Source organism: Saccopteryx leptura, chromosome 2 (genome assembly GCF_036850995.1).
Source record: "Saccopteryx leptura isolate mSacLep1 chromosome 2, mSacLep1_pri_phased_curated, whole genome shotgun sequence".
NCBI lineage: Eukaryota > Metazoa > Chordata > Mammalia > Chiroptera > Emballonuridae > Saccopteryx > Saccopteryx leptura.
Window position 1 is genome coordinate 337,349,530 of NC_089504.1, and position 19,561 is coordinate 337,369,090.

The window sequence follows — 19,561 nt, forward strand, 5'->3', positions numbered from 1 at the left end:
TCAGCTCTTATATGCTGTTACACTTTCAAGGGATGCACCTGAGGGTCAGTTTACCAAACACTTAAATCTCACCTTTTAATTTTTAGGAAGTCTTATGTGAAAGTAGAGTTATCCAGTTCCACTATACCTACCAGTACTTTTGTTTGAAAGAAAGAACATGTTATTTCATTAACTAATACAGTGTGTCTGTAAAGTCATGGTGCACTTTTGACCAGTCACAGGAAAGCAACAAAAGATGATAGAAATGTGAAATCTGCACCAAATAAAAGGAAAACTCTCCTAGTTTCATACCTATTCAGTGCAGTTCGATGTGGGCTCATGCACAGATTTTTTAGGGCTCCTTAGGTAGCTATCCCATATAACCTCTACAGACTCGTCACTGACTGATGGCCTACCAGAACAGGGTTTCTCCACCAAACTACCGGTTTCCTTCAACTGCTTATCCCACCAAGTAATGTTATTCCTATGTGGTGGCGCTTCGTTATAAATGCGCCAATATTCACGTTGCACTTTTGTCACGGATTCAAATTTAGCAAGCCACAGAACACACTGAACTTTCCTCTGTACCGTTCACATCTCAACTGGCATAGCCGTAGGCTGCTTTGCTGTATACACAGTGTTACGTCATTATCTGCGCATGCGCACATGCTGCCACATCATCCTACAGAAACTGGGAGGGTTTTCCTTTTATTTGGTGCAGATTTCACATTTCTATTGTCTTTTGTTGCTTTCCTGTGACCTGTCAAAAGTGCACCATGACTTGACGGACACACTAGATTCAGATGAATTTGGGTTTAGGCTATAGTGAGATCAGATTCTGCTGCATATAATAAAAAATTCCAGTATAAAAGTGTTTCTCATTTCTAAGTTTGGGAATATACCAAATTGCTTCTTCTTCTTCAAAGATTATGATAAAATTCCCAAAAAGAAAAAGGGGGAACATTTTAACATACTTGAATTGTAACAAACTGTCCTTATCTTAGACATTCTTATGAAATAAAATAATAGTATGTTATAGTTACTCCAGAAATAATTTTTATTGGCTTAAGTGTTTGTTATAACTTATTTTAAATATTATTCAGACACATTATGTTTTAAGTAAGTCTGTCAAGTCGGGAATTACAGCTATTTAGGCAACTATTATATTCTAGACTCAGTAGTAAATTCATTTACATACCTTTTGTGAAATACACTGTCCTGGGATATACTATATTATCCCAACATTGTGAAAGGTATAACAGATTACCTGCCAGGGAATGACTATCCTATGTTAATCAACAGTTTGGAAACCCAATCAGTTTCTCTTTTTTTTTTTCATCAAAGGAGAGGGAGGGACAAACAAGATAGACAGGAAGGGAAAGAGATGAGAAGCATCAATCATAGTTGTGACACCTTAGTTGTTCACTGATTGCTTTCTTATATGTGCCTTGACCCAGGGGGGCTACATCTGAGTGAGTGACCCCTTGCTCAAACCAACCTTGGGCTTCAAACTAGTGACCTTTGACTCAAGTCTGTGATCCCCCACTCAAGCCCGTGACCCCGTGCTCAGGCTGGTGAGCCCGCACTCAAGCCGGCAACCTTGGGGTTTTGAACCTTGGTCTTCAGAATCCCAGGTCAACCACTGTACCACTGCCTGGTCAGGGTATTTCTTTTTCTTTTTTTTGCAAGAGAGAGACAGATAAGAAGGGAGAGAGATGAGAAGCATCAACTCGTAGTTTTGTCAATTTAGTTGTTCATTAATTGCTTCTCATACGTGCCTAGCCCAGGGGACCCCAGCTGATTCAATGACACTTTGTTCAAGCCAGTGACCTTTGGGCTCAAGCCAGTGACCATGGGGTCATGTCTCTGATCCCATACTCAAGGCAGCGACCCCAATCTCAAGCTGGTGAGCCTGCGCTCAAGCTGAATGAGTCCTCACTCAAGCCAGCGACCTTGGGGTTCAAACTTGGGTCCTCTGCATCCCAGGCCAACACTCTATTCACTGTGCCATTGCTTGGTCACGAAGGCTTTTTTTGTTTGTTTTTTTGTTTGTTTGTGACAGAGACAGAGAGAGTCAGAGAGAAGGACAGATAGGGACAGACAGACAGGAAGGGAGAAAGATGAGAAGCATCATTTCTTCTTTGCGGCACCTTAGTTTTCATTGATTGCTTTCTCATATGTGCCTTGATGGGGGGGACTATAGCAGACTTAGTGACCCCTTGCTCAAGCCAGTGAGCTTGGGATCAAGCTGGTGAGCCTTGCTCAAACCAGATGAGCCTGCGCTCCAGCTGGTGACCTCGAGGTCTCTACCCCGGGTCCTCCACGGTCCCAGTCCAACGCTCTATCCACTGCCCCACCTCCTGGTCAGGCAGGAAGGCTATTACTTAAGTTGATAACATTTGTTGTTCTTAATTGAGACTGTGTTATATTCTCTACTTTTCATAATAATAGTTGGTTCTTCAAGCTAAATTTCCTACTGAAAATAGCTAAGAGTCCTGAATAAGTATTTTAAAAACATGGAAGAACTAATGAGGTAGAAAGTATTAGGTCTTTTCTCCCACCTCCTTCCCCCTTTTCTCTCCATGTTGCCAAAACTCAGTGATTTGCTGTTTAGGATGTCCTTTATCTGGATTTGTCTGTTTGCTTCCTTGTAAAGATTTAATTTTGTTCTCTATCCTACATATTTCCTATAAATGGTTCCTAACAGCATTAACATAATTGCTTATTTGTATCATCCTAAAATAGTTTCAAAATAATACCAGTTTTGCTGCAAACATTAGATTATAAACTACTGAATAACATTTAAGATTTCTTTGCAGTTCTGTTTGTTTTTAGAATATATTTCACCCAGGCTGTAGTCAATTCTGTATTCTAATGCTACATGAAATAATTGTTATCTCTGTTTTTATATCATCTTTACATAAAGTTAGGTTCATGTGTCTCAGTTATCAGTTTTTAGGGACTGTATACGTCACAACTATATAACAAGGTATATTCAGAGAAATCTTTCTTCTGTATTCCTCCTCCCTATTTTTTCCCTCCTCCTGTTGGTGGCTATTTTTGATTGTTTCTTATTAGTATTTCTTTCTGCAAACTTACAAAAATATATATGTATTATATGTTCTTATTTCCTTATATAAAAAGTTGCATATTACATATACTGTTACATATCTATTTTTTTTCTTAATATATCTGGAAGATCACTCCTATCAGTACATAGGGATCTTTCTCATTCATTTTATGGTTAATAGTACTGCCTTTGGGAGTAAACCATGGTTTGTTCAATCAGGCTCCTATTGCTGGGCATCTGGGTTGTTCCAGATTTTTGCTATCACAAATAATGCCACAGTAAATCTACTTGCATCTAAGTAACTTCATATTTTTTTCAATGAATCTTTGAAAAAGTTGTCTAAAATGGGATTGCTCTGTAAAAGGGTAAATGAAGTTGGAATTTTTTCTAAGGTGCCGCAACGAAGAATTGATGCTTCTCATCTTTCTCCCTTCCTGCCTGTCTGTCCCTGTCTGTTTCTCTCTGTGTGTCTCTCTCTGTCCCTGTCACAAAAATAAAAAATAAAGAGAGCAAACCTTTAAAAGGCCCTGGCTGGTTGGCTTAGCGGTAGAGTGTCGGCCCAGTGCCAGTGTGTGGAAGTCTCAGGTTCGATTCCCGGCCAGGGCACACAGGAGACGCTCCCATCTGCTTCTCCACCCCTCCTTCTCTCCTTCTTCTTATCTCTCTCTTTCCCTCCCACAGCCAAGGCTCCATTGGAACAAAGTTGGCCTGGGCACTGAGGATGGCTCCATGGCCTCTGCCTCAGGTGCTAGAATGGCCCCGATTGCAGCGGAGCAACATCCCAGATAGGTCGAGCATTGGCCCCTGGTTGGTGTGCCAGGTGGATCCCAGTCCGGCTCATGCGGGAGTCTGTCTGTCTGCCTCTCCCTGCTTCTCACTTAGGAAAAATGCAAAAAAACAACAACAGAAGTTGGAATTTTTTGGTTATTGCCAAATTCCTCCCTATAGACTGCAGCGTTTTGCAGTCCCACCAGCAGTATGTCAGGGTGTCTAGTTCTGTAGACCCTCACTGTAGACTTTGTTGTTGAACTTCTGATTTATATCAATAAAGCAATAGTGTCTCTGTAATTTTAAATGGATCTCTCATATTATGGGAAGGTTGTATATCTTTATATATGTTTTGAAGGACTATTAAAATTTTTCTTCTGTGACTAAGTTTTATACCTATTTTCTATTGTATTGTGGGTCTTTCCCACCCCCTTCTATAGTTAGGAGTTTTTTGTGTGTTTTTTTTACATTTTTGAGATAGTAGCTCTTTGACCTAATTTAAGTTGTGATTTTATTTTTCAGTTTGCCATTTGTCTTTTGGTTTTATTATAGTGACTTTTTGTATGTTTCTTTGTTTTGGCCACTTAAAAGTTTTATGTATTTCGATTTTTTTTCTTTTTATTGCTTCTGGACTTTGAGTCTCAGCTAGAAAGGTTTTTCTCACTTCTAGATTACAAAGGAATTTACCCATATTTTCGCCTATTATTTAATATTTTATGTGTAAATCTCTAGTCTATTTGGTGTTTATTCCAATGTAGTGTGACATATAGATTCAATTTTATTTTTTTCCAAATATATATTCGATTTCCCCCCTGATTTGAGATTGGAGTCTATTTTTGGACTTTCCATTCATATCATTGATCTGTTTGTCTAATCATGTACAGTATCACAGTGTTTTAATTATAGGTGCCTAGATATTTTGCTACTTTACTTACTGATCAGAACTAGGCAATAATAACAATTACAGGTCACCTCCATCTAATTGATTGTGTCCCCACTGCCAACAACAGATGGAATACGTGTGTGAGGTATGTCTGTTGTAGGGCATGAAGTAGGCATGCTCTGGTCTTGTATTAGTGAGAAAGTGCTGAACCACGAGTCAGGGGACAAACTCATTTTCATACCACTTATAAACAAGTCACTTACTCTCTCTGGGCCCATTTTTCTCAGCATTTAACAAATAAAAGGGGTTGAACTAGATGGTCATCAGGGTTGTTTCTGAATCTGGTCAATGCTAATGTGGTAAGAGCACCACTCATAGTGACATGGAGTTCAGTCTGCTTTTAATCACCCTGGGCCTTGTCCTTTTGCCATATTCATGAAATAAACTTTCTCTTCTGGATCCTTTAAATATTATTAAAGATAATAATAATTATTAACTATTTCTGTAGTTTTTCTTTGTTCCAACATTTTTTTCTTTCCTATATTTCTTTTATTAGCTTGCATTTCTGCTGATTAAGCAAGAATTGCCACTGTTTGGCTGCTCAGCCTCTACTGACCTCAGTGAGGGGAAATTGCATGCAGTAAATGGGAATTATTTTTCTCCTTGGCAGAGAATTTCTTAAAAAGACAAAAGCCAGCTGCTAACAGTAGTCTGTTTTATTATACAAAGAACAGAAGGAGTAAAGCTGCCTGTAGTGTTTGAAGAAATTAGATAAGATTATGGCCATATCATCAGTTCTTAATTTACGAGACTTTATATTTCCTTATTTTTCCTAATACCCATCCTTCAAGAGGTTAGGAAGGAAGGTAATGGAAAGAAAAAAGTGTGGAAGAGGCTGTGGCCGAGTAGCTCAGTTGGTTAGAGCATTGTCCCAATATACTAAGTTCGTGGGTTTGATCCTGGTCGGATCAAACATAAATAAATGGTCAATGCATAAATAAGTGGAACAACAAACTGATGTTTCTCTCTCTTTCTCTCTCTCCCTCACTCCCTCTCCCTCTCTTTCCCCCTTCTCTCTCTCTCTCTCTCTCTCTCTCTCTCTCTCTCTCTCTCACATACACACACACACACACACACACACACACACACACACACACCACACACACACACACTCAATGCCCCAAAGCCTGCTGGGTTTTATTAAAAGATGGAACTTAGTTTCTTGAACACCATGCTACAAATAAATGCTGTATTTTGTTCAGAAAAATCCTGGAACTAGGAGTGTTTCCAAGGTTCAGTTACCAAAAAGGCCAGCATACATCATTCTAAGTGATTGTTTCCCCCAGGTGCTGGGGTGGGTAAGGAGAACGAAGATGTGCTTGTTGGGTAAAGGAGTGCTTCTGTGGGCATGAGCTGACCTCCACAGTGGAGGCCCATGAACACTCTCCACCTTGACTTGGACAGGTTGGGTTTATGCCTACTCTGATACCTCAGATTTATCACTTATCAGGTAATGGATAAAAGATGAATCTTCTGCATAAGAAAGGTGGTTAAAGAGTTTAAATGTATAGTGTTTAAATGCAAAGTATGAATTTAATGAAAGTTGAGAATCATCTGTATTTCAGTACAATCTGTTTTTCTTAGAAAAAATCATTCAAATTTGAAATGAAGCCATAGAAGTGTTTTATGGGGTTTTTTTCCTTTGTAAGATTTTATTTCGTTTGGATTCTTAAGGTGTATAAACAGGTTGGTTTCAAAATTTGTGCTCTCCTAGTAAGACAGGAAAATGTCTACATTTTATGGTGCTTGTTCATTTTTTTTTTTCAGAGTAAATGTTCCCAACCTAACCCCTAATTTGAAACTTGTTTCTTTTTTTTATTATTATTATTAAATGAGAGGTAGGGAGGCAGGGAGGCAGAGGGACAGACTCCCACATGCACCCTGACTGGGATTCACCTGGCAAGCCCCCTACAGGGCAGTGCTCTGCCCATCTGGGGATGCTGCTCCATTGTTCAGCAACTGAGCTATTTTGGCACCTGAGGAGAGGCCATGGAACCATCCTCAGCGCCTGGGGCCAACTTGCTCTAACCATTCGAGCCATGGCTGCAGGAGGAAAGGAGAGAGAGAAAGGGAAGGGGTGAAGAAGCAGATGGTCACTTCTCCTGTGTGCCCTGACCTAATTTGATATTTCAATATGTTTGCTTTACTATTTCCAATGAGAGCTAAAAGGAAATTTCTTCATTTTCAAAAATGCATTTTATCACTCATCCCTGTGAACTTAGAATATTTATTTAATACTGGAGGTATTAATTTAAAGCTTAGAGTTTTGTTTCAAACTTGGAGTACGTATCTAATATTTTATTTCCTCCACCTCAAACTTTGAAATGGAAAAATTAAATTTTATTTATTCAAGGTAACTTGATACACAGCTTTTTTTTGGGGGGGGGGAAATCTATTGATTGGTACTATGTATATGTAGGTTGTTTGTTTCCAAAATGGTTAAGTTATTGATACATATACCATCCACATGTGGAAAATATTTTGTATACTAAAATTAGATGCTATAGCCAGTAAATAGAATACTGTTTCATATACATATACATACACATAGATATATATATTTAAAAATAAGTTTTACCTATGCACATGAATTTCAGTTAGTTCCTGAATAAAAATCAAAATTGGCTACCTCTTGCCATTTAATATATTCCATCTCATGAAGAAAATCAAAAGATAGCGGGTCCTTTGAAAAAGAAGGAAAATCAGCTCAAAAGCAAGCTATAATATTTATAACAGTTCTGCAGGTGGAGGTGGCAGGGATTCGTTGGGATCTTGATCCGAGTTAGGAAGCATGGAGAACTCTTGGCATTGGATCTCACTCTTGGAATCCATCTCCAGGTTTTCCATAAAATCTTCTGGGGGCAGGGGCAAGTTAAGTGAATCAGGGGGAGGTGGAAGGGACTGTTTGAACTCGGAATTATGATCTTCACAGACTTGATTGAGACAGTCCAGAGATGGTGGGAGACTTGTGGCATCATTTGAAAGAGGAGATAAAGTTGTCGTTGTGGGTTTGTCAGATTGGTTACTCTCCTGTCCTTCCAAATCAAGAAGGGGAGGAGGTGGTGGAGACAGATCTGCATCATCTGATGAAGAAACAGCAGTGCCAATTGTTGATCCATCAGCACTATCCTCTGATGTACCATTTACTTGATCGTTTATTTTCTTTGTTTGGGGGTTGTTGGCATCATCAATGTTTTCACTTGATTCAAACAATTTAACTTCTAAGTCATCTGCTAAAAGTGCGCTTTTGCTTGGTTTCCAGGCCATAAGTGAAATAATGGATGTACGTTTTGTGGATACTTCATTTTCTCTGATGTTATCCAAATATATGTCAGGGGTTTCACCATCAGCAAATGGAGACCTACCTGCCCAATTTTGATCATTTGAAACTGGTTTTCTCAAGCATTTGCATAGTATAATCAGGATGATAGCTACCAGCATAGAAACCAGAATTACACCAATTAATATGGCAGCCATTGAATTATGATTGGTTTTATGTTCATTATTGAGATTGTCTGTAATGAATCCTGGTGTGATCCTAGGTGAACTTTTGACAGCTGATGTTGGATGTATGGGTAGATTTTGAACAGTTGGTAGTACTGGTTTTCTAGAAGAGGTGTGGACAGATGATGGTTGTTGAGTGGAAGTGTAGACAGATGATACCAGTTGTCTGGTAGAAGTATGGGCAGATGTTGGTAGCTGTCTGCCAGAGGTGAACATAGGTTGTGCTGTTTGTTGGGAGGAGGTGTTGGCTGGTGGTGTTGGTTGCCTGGTGGTGTTGTAGGCAAGTGCTTGTCCAGCTGGAGTCTGTGCTGCTGGTTCTCCAGAAGAAGTATAGAGAACTGCTGGTGGTGTTCCAGCAGCAGCTTGGGCAGTTGGTGTAGGCTGTCCAGAGGAAGCATTATTGACTTGTGTTGGCTGACCCAAAGGATTCCCTGTTGTGTTTTGAGAATTAGCTAAGAGATATGGCGGTGATCTAGATAAAGTAGACTGTGGTTGCTTCTCTGTTGTAATTGCTGTCTCTGAGAAAAATGTATGGTTCAGGTGTCCACAAAAGAAAATTAAAATGAAATATTTGGGATCCATTTCAGATGTTTCCTTTTTACCATTGGTTTTAAAATGAAAAAAAGAAAGATGGTTAGGTCTCATTTGGTGTTTGGCATAATGTAGGTAAGTATCTGATAAGTACTTATTATTCCTAATTTAGATTTGATACACTAAAGGCTAGTGTAGACAACTCTTGAATATGCTCTAGCTTGTTCTGCAACATTTGGACCTTATAGGCAATGCTTCCTTTTAATTCTTTCATAATATCTGTTCTTGGCCCCGCTGCCCCTCCTGCTTCATTACACTGCAGTCCTTCACCTCACAGTCTACTTCTCAAATACATAGTCTCTGTGTGCCGGTTCCATGGACTCGACTTCTTCTCACTTTATGACTTGAAATACATTGATCCTGCTGTCTTAAAAGACATCAGAAACCGTCTATTATTTTATCCAAAGATCTTTTATTTTTCTCTCTTTCTTCCCCTCTCTTGACCATATTTGACACTACTGACTATTCTTTCACTATTACTCAGAGTTCTTTGTAATAGTCTTCCTTTCGTGTTAATCTCACTAGCTCCTGTTTTTCTCTTGCCTCCTAAATATTGGTACTTCATATGCAGTCCTCATCTTACCTACTTTTCTTTGATCCTGAATCTGTTAGATTTCTGCTCTCACCTTTATGCCAAAACTCCCAAACCTGTGCATCCAGGCCAACTGTCCTTAATTCTAGTAACATTTCTCTGACCTCTTGTTGGGCATTTCCATGTATACATCCCACTATCAGCAAATTCAGAAAAAAAATTTTTTTTTTTTTTTTGTATTTTAGTTGGAAACTGGGAGGCAGTCAGACAGACTCCCACATACGCCTGACCAGGATCCACCCGGCACGCCCACCAGGGGGCAATGCTCTGCCCATCTGGGGCGTCGCTCTGTTGCAACCAGAGCCATTCTAGTGCCTGAAGCAGAGGCCACGGAGCCATCCTCAGCGCCCGAGCAAACTTTGCTCCAATGGAGCCTCAGCTGCGGGAGGGGAAGAGAGAGACAGAGAGGAAGGAGAAGGGGAGGGGTGGAGAAGCAGATGGGCGCTTCTCCTGTGTGCCCTAGCTGGGAATCGAACCCGGGACTCCTGCACGCCAGGCCGACGCTCTACCACTGAGCCAACTGGCCAGAGCTAGCAAATTCAGAATTTAAAGCAGAATTCATCTTCATTTCAAAACTGACTCTTCTTTCAAATTCTCTATTTTTAATGGTACTACCAGTGTGCATTTCTTATGCACAGAGTCTGTTGTTTGAGTAACTTTGCAACACCATCAGTGTTTAGCACTATATCTTTATGTTAGCCCCTAATATTTTGTAAAGGATTCAATTCAACTGAGAATCTGTGGCTCGAAATCCTAAAGTGAGCTTTGGATCTGGATGAGTCCGTCTTACCCAGTTGGCCAAGTAGTCCTGCTGCAGCTTTCATTTACTTCTGGATAAACACCATCTTTGTGTCAGGACCTGTTCAAGGCTTAGAAGATACAAAAAAAAAAAAATCTGGTTGTAGAAACAAGTAATAAATAATTGTAATTTGATTAATTTTCTCATAAATGTATGCAGGAGATACACAGAGGAACTAATCTAGCCTGGGAGGGCTTTAGGGAGAGTTTCTCAAAGAAGTAAAACTTGAACTGAATCTTGAAAGGTCTATAATTAAGCAAATAAAATATTCCAGCCAGGGAATGACACACAAGCATGGGGAAAGAAGGCATGTGTAGAAGTTGGCAGCTAGAGCTTTTCCTGGGATATGGTGGATGCTCAAACTTGAAGAGTTAGTTAAGGGTCTAGTTCTACATCTGTCATCTAATATCCTACCTAACCATGAGAACTACCCAATTCATCTAGCCCGTTCTTCAATGCATTATCCCTAAAGCGAGCAATTACACTAAGTCAATTTTCAGCCAATTTTCTTAGGAAAAGGAAACCTCAGTGTTAGATCCTGATGCACATGATTAGAAACTTTTTTTCTGGTTTGTAGGCCAATCTGAGAGGGATTTAATGTTCTGTGCAAAGTACAAAAAAGGAGAAGAGGAACTCCCTCAACTTTTGTAAATAATAGGTTTTCCACGTATATATATATTTAAGATTTTATTTATTTACTTATTTTAGAGAAGAGAGAAAGAGAAGAGGGGGAGGAGCAGGAAGCATCAGTGCCCGGTTGATGCTTTATCCACTGCGCCACCACGGGTCAGATGATTTTTCCATATATATATTTGAGTAGTTTTCTTTTCTTTTCTTTTCTTTTTCATTTTTCCGAAGCTGGAAACGGGGAGGCAGTCAGACAGACTCCCGCATGCACCCGACCGGGATCCACCCGGCATGCCCACCAGGGGGCGATGTTCTGCCCCTCTGGGGCATCGCTCTGTTGCATCCAGAGCCATTCTAGCGCCTGAGGCAGAGGCCACAGAGCCATCCCCAGCGCCCGGGCCATCTTTGCTCCAGTGGAGCCTCGGCTGCAGGAGGGGAAGAGAGAGACAGAGAGGAAGGAGAGGGGGAGGGGTAGAGAAGCAGATGGGCGCTTCTCCTGTGTGCCCTGGCCGGGAATCGAACCTGGGACTCCTGCACGCCAGGCCGACGCTCTACCGCTGAGCCAACTGGCCAGGGCCTTGAGTAGTTTTCATTGCTTGCTCCTCTATTACTTGGTACACAATGATGGCAAATTACCCTATTTTCATAGAAAAAATACGTAATTTTCCCCCTGTATGGTCTCTTATTTACTCTTTAATACTTCTAGCCTAAATTTAAAAATATTTCTTTTAACTCTCCAGCACTCTGCTGATGAATTAATCTTCTTAAAAGCACATATATAATCAGGTTATTTCTCCCTTGCTTGAAAGTTCCCCATTGCTGTCAACATAAAAATTCTGAACTGAGTTCTTCTCTTCCTCCTGGCCTGAGGTTACCAGTGTTGACTCACATCTCTTAACTGAAACTTCTCATTCAGCCACATGCACCTCTTTTCCATCTTACAGACTTTCTAAACACACACTTTGTTTCCTAAGCAGACTTTTAATTATGCTGTTTTTCACCCATTCAGAATATGTTCTTTTTTATCAAACCCAGCCTTTTCCCCCTTCTGCCTGCTTATCTGAACCTGTCCTCATCTTTCAGACCTCAGTTTACATTCCCCAAGTTCTCTGACTGAACACTGCCCAGAGAGTAAATCAGTCGTTCCCGAGTCCCCCTAGTTCTTGTTGTCTCTATGGGTCCTTAGATAATTCTTCATGTATGTGCTGCACTTATACTTCTAATTTCTTAAGTAATTGTGCTTATTTTTTATTACTTTTCACATTTTATTATCCTCTGTCTCTCAAACAAGACTAAAAAGAACCTTGGAGAAGACAGAAGGAAACAAAGAAAAATACTTATGTAGAACATACTATCCCAGTTTTACAGACTTTAACCTCTAAATGACTCTGTGTGGAAGATGGAAGAATCCTTGATTTACAGATAAAGAGACAAATTAAAGTGTGTTAAGCAATTTGACTAATGTTATATCACTATTAGTGACAGTCTGGTAGTTTATACCTAAGATCACCTGATTTCAGAGCATATTCACTTTCTGCTATCCTCAACTGCATTCTGTTTTTATGTGTTGATTCTTTTACAACAGGGTGCCATATATGTTAGGAGCCCAGTAAAGTTGGTTCCTGTCCATTTCACTTTTTCACTGTTTAAAAATACTTCTACCAAAATGTAAGCAGAGAAGGTGAGACCCAAGTTGTTAGATTCTGCATTTCATCTATTTTATAAAAGGTTAATAGTGAAAAAGTTATAAACTTTTGGCATAAATAGGGGTATTTGAATCATCACTGGAAGGTATCATTTATGCAGTTTCTACCTGCTGTTCTTACAGATTTCCACCCTACCTGCCAAGAAAAAGCCTCATCAACAAGTGTTATTCTTCAAAGTTTCACTTTAGTTTTTAAAAAATCTGTTCAAAGCAGCAGAAATAGAGGCCATGAATTGTCTTTAGCCAGAAATGTTCTCTCTTGTAACTTTGCTTAAAATTTTTTTTAAAACCCACATGGTTCCTTTTTTTTTTAAGTAGCTAAAAAAAAAGTATTAGGGAAGGAAAGAGCTCAAACAGGAGCATAATTATAAAGCCAGTTTAGTTTGTAAGATCCATTCTGATAGGTTCATAGCCTCTATTGTCAATAGGGAGGTCCTAGGACTTGCAGTATATGCTAATTTTCACTAATCATTTAAGCCTTTGTGACAGTATTAAACCAAACTCTAGTTTTTACCAATCCTGCCCCTTTCCCCACACTTCGATTAGTTGTCTACCCTACAAGGGCCTGTTGCTTCATCAGAATGCTTGACTCTGTGATAGAATTCTACAGCAGACCAGAATAGTCCAGAAAAGGGGAGCAGGATTTTTAATAAGAATAAATAGGGAATATAATAGTGATGACACTGATGTATTTTATAGCTCAGAGACAATAAGGCCAGAATTATTACCAATGCAGAAAGCTATTTAATATATGTATTTTAAAAATATATAAACCACGCATATCTAAAGTACCCACATTATTTCTGTAGGGATAGAAGTTAGAACCGTATGGGGCAGAGGAGTATAACCAAGGAGAAAATGTCAGATAAGATGAAGTGAACAGAGATGCAAAGAAATATAAAAATAACACAAAAGAGAAAAATAAGGCAAAAATTATAGTAGCAGCAAATATATGGGAAAGGGGAAGGTCACTTGACTAGAGAAGGTATTGAAAAGAAGAAAAGTGAATTAAAAGCTGAAGAAAAAGTGGTGGTTATGTAGTTAGCAAGAAGTTAGGGCAAATATTAAAGTGAGCAGTATCAGAAGGTTGGGGACAAGATTGTAGATAAAAGAAGCAACCTCAAGCTGCCCTGTCACTAGCCTGCATTTGTACAGGGAGCCAACAGAGCACCTGTCTTCCCAAGGGGGAGGACGTGTGAACCCATCTCAGACTCACTCATCTTTGTTTCAGGCCCTCCTGTCTGTTCTAAATACTCTTAAGATTCTCCTCCCACCCCCCACCGGCACTACCCAGGATCATGCCCCAGTACGCTAAGAACCTGGGCACATTCTATGTAGCATTTTTCTAATGTACTGCTCAGGCAAATCCCAAATTTGCCTATTTTCATATGGCAGTAATTTGCTCATTATTTTAGGTTGGCTCTTTGAGGTTTGAGTGATTTTTGTATTTGATTTTCTTGAAAATTAAACATTTAAAAAATATATAAGCTGCCTGACCTCTGGTGGCGCAGTGGATAAAGCATCGACCTGGAAATGCTGAGGTCGCCGGTTCGAAACCCTGGGCTTGCCTGGTCAAGGCACATATGGGAGTTGATGCTTCCAGCTCCTCCCCCCTTCTCTCTCTCTCTCTCTCTCTCTCCCTCTCTCTCTCTCCTCTCTAAAAAAATGAATAAATAAAATTAAATTAAATTTAAAAAAAAAAATATATATATATAAGCTGTTTCAACTAAGCATTTTAAAGTGCAGTTACAGCAGAGCAAGGGTCCCCATGTATTAGACATGTACTCATAAATATAACACATATGTACATAAAGGGTCCAGCATTTAAAATTAATGCTGTTAAGTTGGATATGATAAATGTTTCATTGTCTTTTAGATTTAGAGAGCATATCCTAGACAAAATGACAAATGGAGGTAGCAGTATCAAAAATATCTTGAGTTTTAGTTACTTTGATATGTTATAGTACAGATTAAAAATTAGTTGTAGTGTATCTCCAACTAATGAAGTTATGAAACCATAAAAGGAATAAATCAGTAACCCTATATCTTGAGGAAGAGGAGAAAAGGAAGTTATCCTTGAAGTATGATAGGATGTATTTGCTGACCATCTTTTATCAATAATAATATCTAGCATTTACTGAGTACTCAACAAATGCAAGGCACTATCCTCTATATTTTACTGACCAAGGTGGTGGTATCTTCATCTTACAGACAAAGATACTGAACAACAGAGAAGTTGGGTAGTTTGCCAAAGTATCCCAGCTCTAAATAGTGGCATTAACACAGAAACCATGTTAATCTTGTACCAGAGAGCTTTCGTTCCATGACATGTCACTATATATTGCTGCACTGCCTTTCACGGTAAAGTTATGAGATAGAAATATTTTATGAAGAAAGGAGACGTGAACTGTCTGGGAACATGTAAGTGACTTTCGGAGGTAGCCTTGTGTAGAGGGTAGGAAAAGAACAGAAAACCGTGTCAGTCCTGTGATTCCATAGAAATAGTTAGGGGGGGTTGAATGATTAGCCTTTAAGCTGTCATATTTGACGTCATTTTTAAAAATGAAAAGGCTCAGATTTAAATATTTAACAAATTCAGACTTATTCAGAACTCATAATTTCCTTCTAGACAGAATTGTTTTTGGAATTAGGTGAAAACTCTAAATTTAGGATTGACCCTTTAAAAATATATAGACAAGTCTCATCTAAAAAAGAGATTAAAATCTTTATTTTCAAACTTCTGTAATAGTTACTTACAGCAGTCCACTTTGGATTTTTTCTAAGGGAAATCATAAGTGTTTATGAAAAGTTGATATAGGATATCACCCACTATGAATTTATTATTCCATGATATTATAAGTCTGAAAAATCTTTGTAATTTTTATTTTGGAGAATATTTACTTTGTAATTTCCTAATTGACTTATAGAGTTGGCACTTTTTATGTATATTTGCAATTTTCTACTGTTTACTCTGGGTGTGTTGTTGTTTTTTTTTGTATCTTCTTTATACTTTTTACCAAAGACTCAGATAATACGTGACATAAACATATAGGTGATATGAATATATATACACACACATTTTATCATAACAGTTTTGTGTTGGTGAACTTTAAAAATGATATTTCATGTGGTCATTATTACTTAAACATAAAATTCTCTGTATAAAAAATAAAACATAAAATAATGATAACCAAGTACCTCATTAAATCTCCATTGGCTTCTTTTTAAATTAAGTGAAGGCAACCATTCTCACTATGGAAACTAAAGGATTAAAAAATAAAAATAATTTAAATCTATGGATTATGTTATGTACAGGAAAAATTTATAGAAAGCAAATTAGAATTTTTAACAGTGATAGTTTGAAGTTGTAAATTCAGTCATATCCATGGATTCTAGTTTTATTTCTTTCTAGCCCTTAGCTTTATCCACCATGGCTACAGTTTATTTCTCTTAATTATGGAACTAAGGTTAGCAAACCTAGGTGAAATTTTTTTCTCCAATGCAAGCTCAGCACTAAATGATTTTTAATTCTATGCAACAGAATCACAAAACCTGTAATAGACATCTTTAGACGATCAGAATTTAAGTTTAAAGCATTAATGTCATTTTAGTTTTAAAAATAAATTTGAAATAAAACAAAGATCAAACCAGATTGCCTGTGTGAAATTTTTCTTACCTCAGCTGTTAACTTCTTTTGCAGGTTACTAAATTCTTGTTCTAGCTGGACATTTTGGTGCTTTGGCTAAGAAAACAAAAGGGGTGGTTCATTTTAGATGAAAAATGGTCCTCTAGCAAACTGAAATGGTTTCTGTAGAAAAAGAGGAAGTTTATCAATAGTTGGTTCCGGAAGTGCAATAAGCCACAAAATGACTCAGAAATGGACTACTTTAACAGAACTTATTTTAAAACACAATTTGGAACTATTTGATGTGAGTGCTTTTAATTAATGTTTGTAAGTAAACACTTGAGTCTCTCTGGTAATGTGATTGTGTGATTACAATATTTAGAATAGAGCCTTAGAGAACAAATTGTATGTTCTAAGGAGAAACTGCTAGTTGGGTTATTGCTCATAGTGCGATTCCTTTCGTAAGAAGTGAATGGTGGTGAATGTGGGTAGGGGAAGTAAGTAGAAGAGAGTAGACGGGGGACAAATGGTGATGGAGGGAGACTTGACTTGGGGTGGTGAATGCACACTACCATTTATAGATGATGTTATACATAATTGTACACCTAAAGCCTATATCATTTGATTAACCAATGTCACCCCAATAAACTTAATAAATCAAAAATATTTTTAAAGAGGAAGTGAGTGATGTGCTCTGTTTACTTCTATGACCTTAGGCAAGTTGCCACACTCCTGAATCACCATCTCCTCCTCTGGAAGAATATTTCTCTTGCTGAGTTGTGGTGAGGATTAAGTAAGATAACAAAGTATGTACAAATGTCTCATACAGAGTAGGTAGCAGCAAATATTAATGTTATTTCCTCAAACATAATTAAGACAGAGACCAAGTAAAAGTACAATTAAAGTTTTTTGGCCAACTACTTTACTTTTTTGAGTTCAGGTCCACAACTCTTTGATTATCCGCCAAGTGGGTACATCTCAGTGGAAAAATCAATTCGGAATCATTTTTTAAATAAGTTAACTGAGCAAGGTTTATTGAAAGTTATGAGTCTGTCTGAATAAAAACTTCTTTGGCCAAGTCACCTTGTACCCTCTTCCCTCATCTGAAAAATGGAGATCGTAATTTCTAATTTATAAACTTATTATAGGATTAAATAAATGTAGAGTGCCTAGCATAGCACATGTTACAGTAGAAAAAAACAGTGAGTATTAAACCATGCCCTGCTTTCCCCTGGTCTGTTCCCCTGTGCTGCAGAGGAACACAGATTATTAAGACCCAGTTATTAACTGCAAGGGACTTAAAAGTTTGTACCCCTCCAAAATAGTTTTTTTTTAAAGGGGTCATACTATAGAGCAGAATATAACCCAAATGCTATAAACTTTTGATACATTTTAAAATCCCCAAATTAAGCATATGGATCATAATACCTATGAGTAGAAAACAAAAGTGTCATTGTTCAAAAATAACTTTAAAATTTTGAATTCAAAGCCTATCTTAACCTATTGGTTTTAAACATTGTCAGGTTTGGAAAGGAACTACTTCTGTTTGCTCATGAGCTATCATTGGATAGTATCATTCTGAGGGTACAAGGTAGTCAGTGATCAACTTTAAGTAATCCTGCAGTAGAAGCTTTCTTGTGTTGAGAGAAAATAATTGACCTGTATGTTGAATATGGAAGTTGTTGCCTAGTTGATTTCTTATTTTTAAAAAGACACTAAATTATTTTAATTTTCTTCAGTATTTATATATGATACTTGATCCAAGGAGTGCTTTGTGTTATCACTGTTCAGTACACAATCTCAAATTTTTAATTTGTATAAAATAGGAGCTCTGCCCAGTTTTATTTCCAGCCTGGCCCCTCTTAACTCTCAAAAACTAGCCTCCTTCCTGTCACCGTGCTTGGCATGAGTCCTCTCTTGCTTTCCTTTGTACTTTGTTGGCATTTAGATTTATCTGAAATAATGTTGTTATGATTTATTGTTTAGGGAATGAATTTTTTTGGCAAATGGTAATAAATTGGTAATAGAAGTGATGCTCTATTATTTCCCTTCGCATTTTAAGATGTACCCTAGATCTTTGGAGCCATGGACCTTCTAAGAAGGGAATTTGATATTCAAGAGCAGTGTCACCTAAGGAGTTATGCAAAAATTGCCCATGCCTGGTGCTCACCCCATTCCAGTTGAATCAGGAGAGGGTGGGAATTAGGCATTGGTGAGTTGTAAAAACTCTTAAGGTGATTCTGATATACAACCAGGATGAGAATTGCTAACCTAGAAGGAAGAGTAAGATTGTGATCATTCTTGGAAAAAATATATAAAATATTTTCTTAAATGGCTAGCATATTGCCTGAAATAAAAGCTTAATAAGGAATGTGACTTTTAAAAAATGTTACTTTGCGGCCCTGCCCGGTTGGCTCAGCGGTAGAGCATCGGCCTGGCGTGCGGGGGACCCGGGTTCGATTCCCAGCCAGGGCACATAGGAGAAGCGCCCATTTGCTTCTCCACTCCCCCTCCTTCCTCTCTGTCTCTCTCTTCCCCTCCCGCAGCCAAGGCTCCATTGGAGCAAAGATGGCCCGGGCGCTGGGGATGGCTCCTTGGCCTCTGCCCCAGGCTCTAGAGTGGCTCTGGTCAAGGCAGAGCGACGCCTGGGAGGGGCAGAGCATCGCCCCCTGGTGGGCATGCCGGGTGGATCCCGGTTGGGCGCATGCGGGAGTCTGTCTAACTGTCTCTCCCCGTTTCCAGCTTCAGAAAAAATACAAAAAAAAAAAAAAAAATGTTACTTTGCATTTAATTAGGATGCCATGTGTCCATTTCAGTAACTAGTTAAAAAATCTCTCAAACCAACTTTTGTAATATCTTTAATTGAAGATGAAAGCCTTGACTTAAATATAAGTCATTATTTTACTTGAACCCACTTTCTTAAAGGGTTAAACATTTACTTGAAGTATCTTGTTTTCCAAATTAGAACCCTCGCATACCCACCTGTCCTTTGCTCATAACCTGTTGATAGTAAAAAAAAATGAAAATGGCCATTCATTCAGCCACTTGGCATCCCTGAAGTTTAAAAATTAATCAGCTCGCCTAACCAGACGGTGGCGCAGTGGATAGAGCGTCGGACTGGGATGCAGAGGACCCAGGTTCAAGACCCCGAGGTCGTCAGCTTGAGCGTGGGCTCATCTGGTTTGAGCAGAAAGCCCACCAGCTTGAACCCAAGGTCACTGGCTCCAGCAAGAGGTCACTCGTTCTGCTGTAGCCCCACGGTCAAGGCACATATGAGAAAGCAATCATTGAACAACTAAGGTGTTATAATGCGCAACGAAAAACTAATGATTGATGCTTCTCATCTGTCTCCGTTCCT

General features: G+C 38.7%; 2 protein-coding genes across 7 annotated transcripts in view; one reads left to right on the top strand and one right to left on the bottom strand.

The window, feature by feature from the left end:
• NF1 (neurofibromin 1) overlaps nucleotides 1-19,561 on the top strand; it is a 238,987-nt gene that overhangs the window by 166,571 nt on the left and 52,855 nt on the right. The window lies entirely within an intron of this gene.
• Nucleotides 1,050-16,377, bottom strand: EVI2B (ecotropic viral integration site 2B). Of its 2 annotated transcripts, XM_066363762.1 has the most exons (4): nucleotides 16,255-16,377; nucleotides 15,777-15,839; nucleotides 10,238-10,316; nucleotides 1,050-8,858 (listed from the first exon to the last, which is right to left on the bottom strand). In XM_066363762.1, exon 4 carries the CDS (start codon nucleotides 8,844-8,846, stop codon nucleotides 7,488-7,490), a length of 1,359 nt encoding a protein of 452 aa, XP_066219859.1. In that variant the 5' UTR covers nucleotides 8,847-8,858; nucleotides 10,238-10,316; nucleotides 15,777-15,839; nucleotides 16,255-16,377; the 3' UTR covers nucleotides 1,050-7,487. The 2 variants fall into 2 exon arrangements, with proteins under 2 accessions (XP_066219859.1, XP_066219860.1); XM_066363763.1 differs by lacking the exon at nucleotides 15,777-15,839 and having other exon boundaries at nucleotides 16,255-16,376.

Excerpts from the sequence above, each read along its gene's own strand:
- EVI2B (XM_066363762.1), bottom strand. The coding sequence starts at position 8,846 with ATGGATCCCAAATATTTCATTTTAATTTTCTTTTGTGGACACCTGAAC.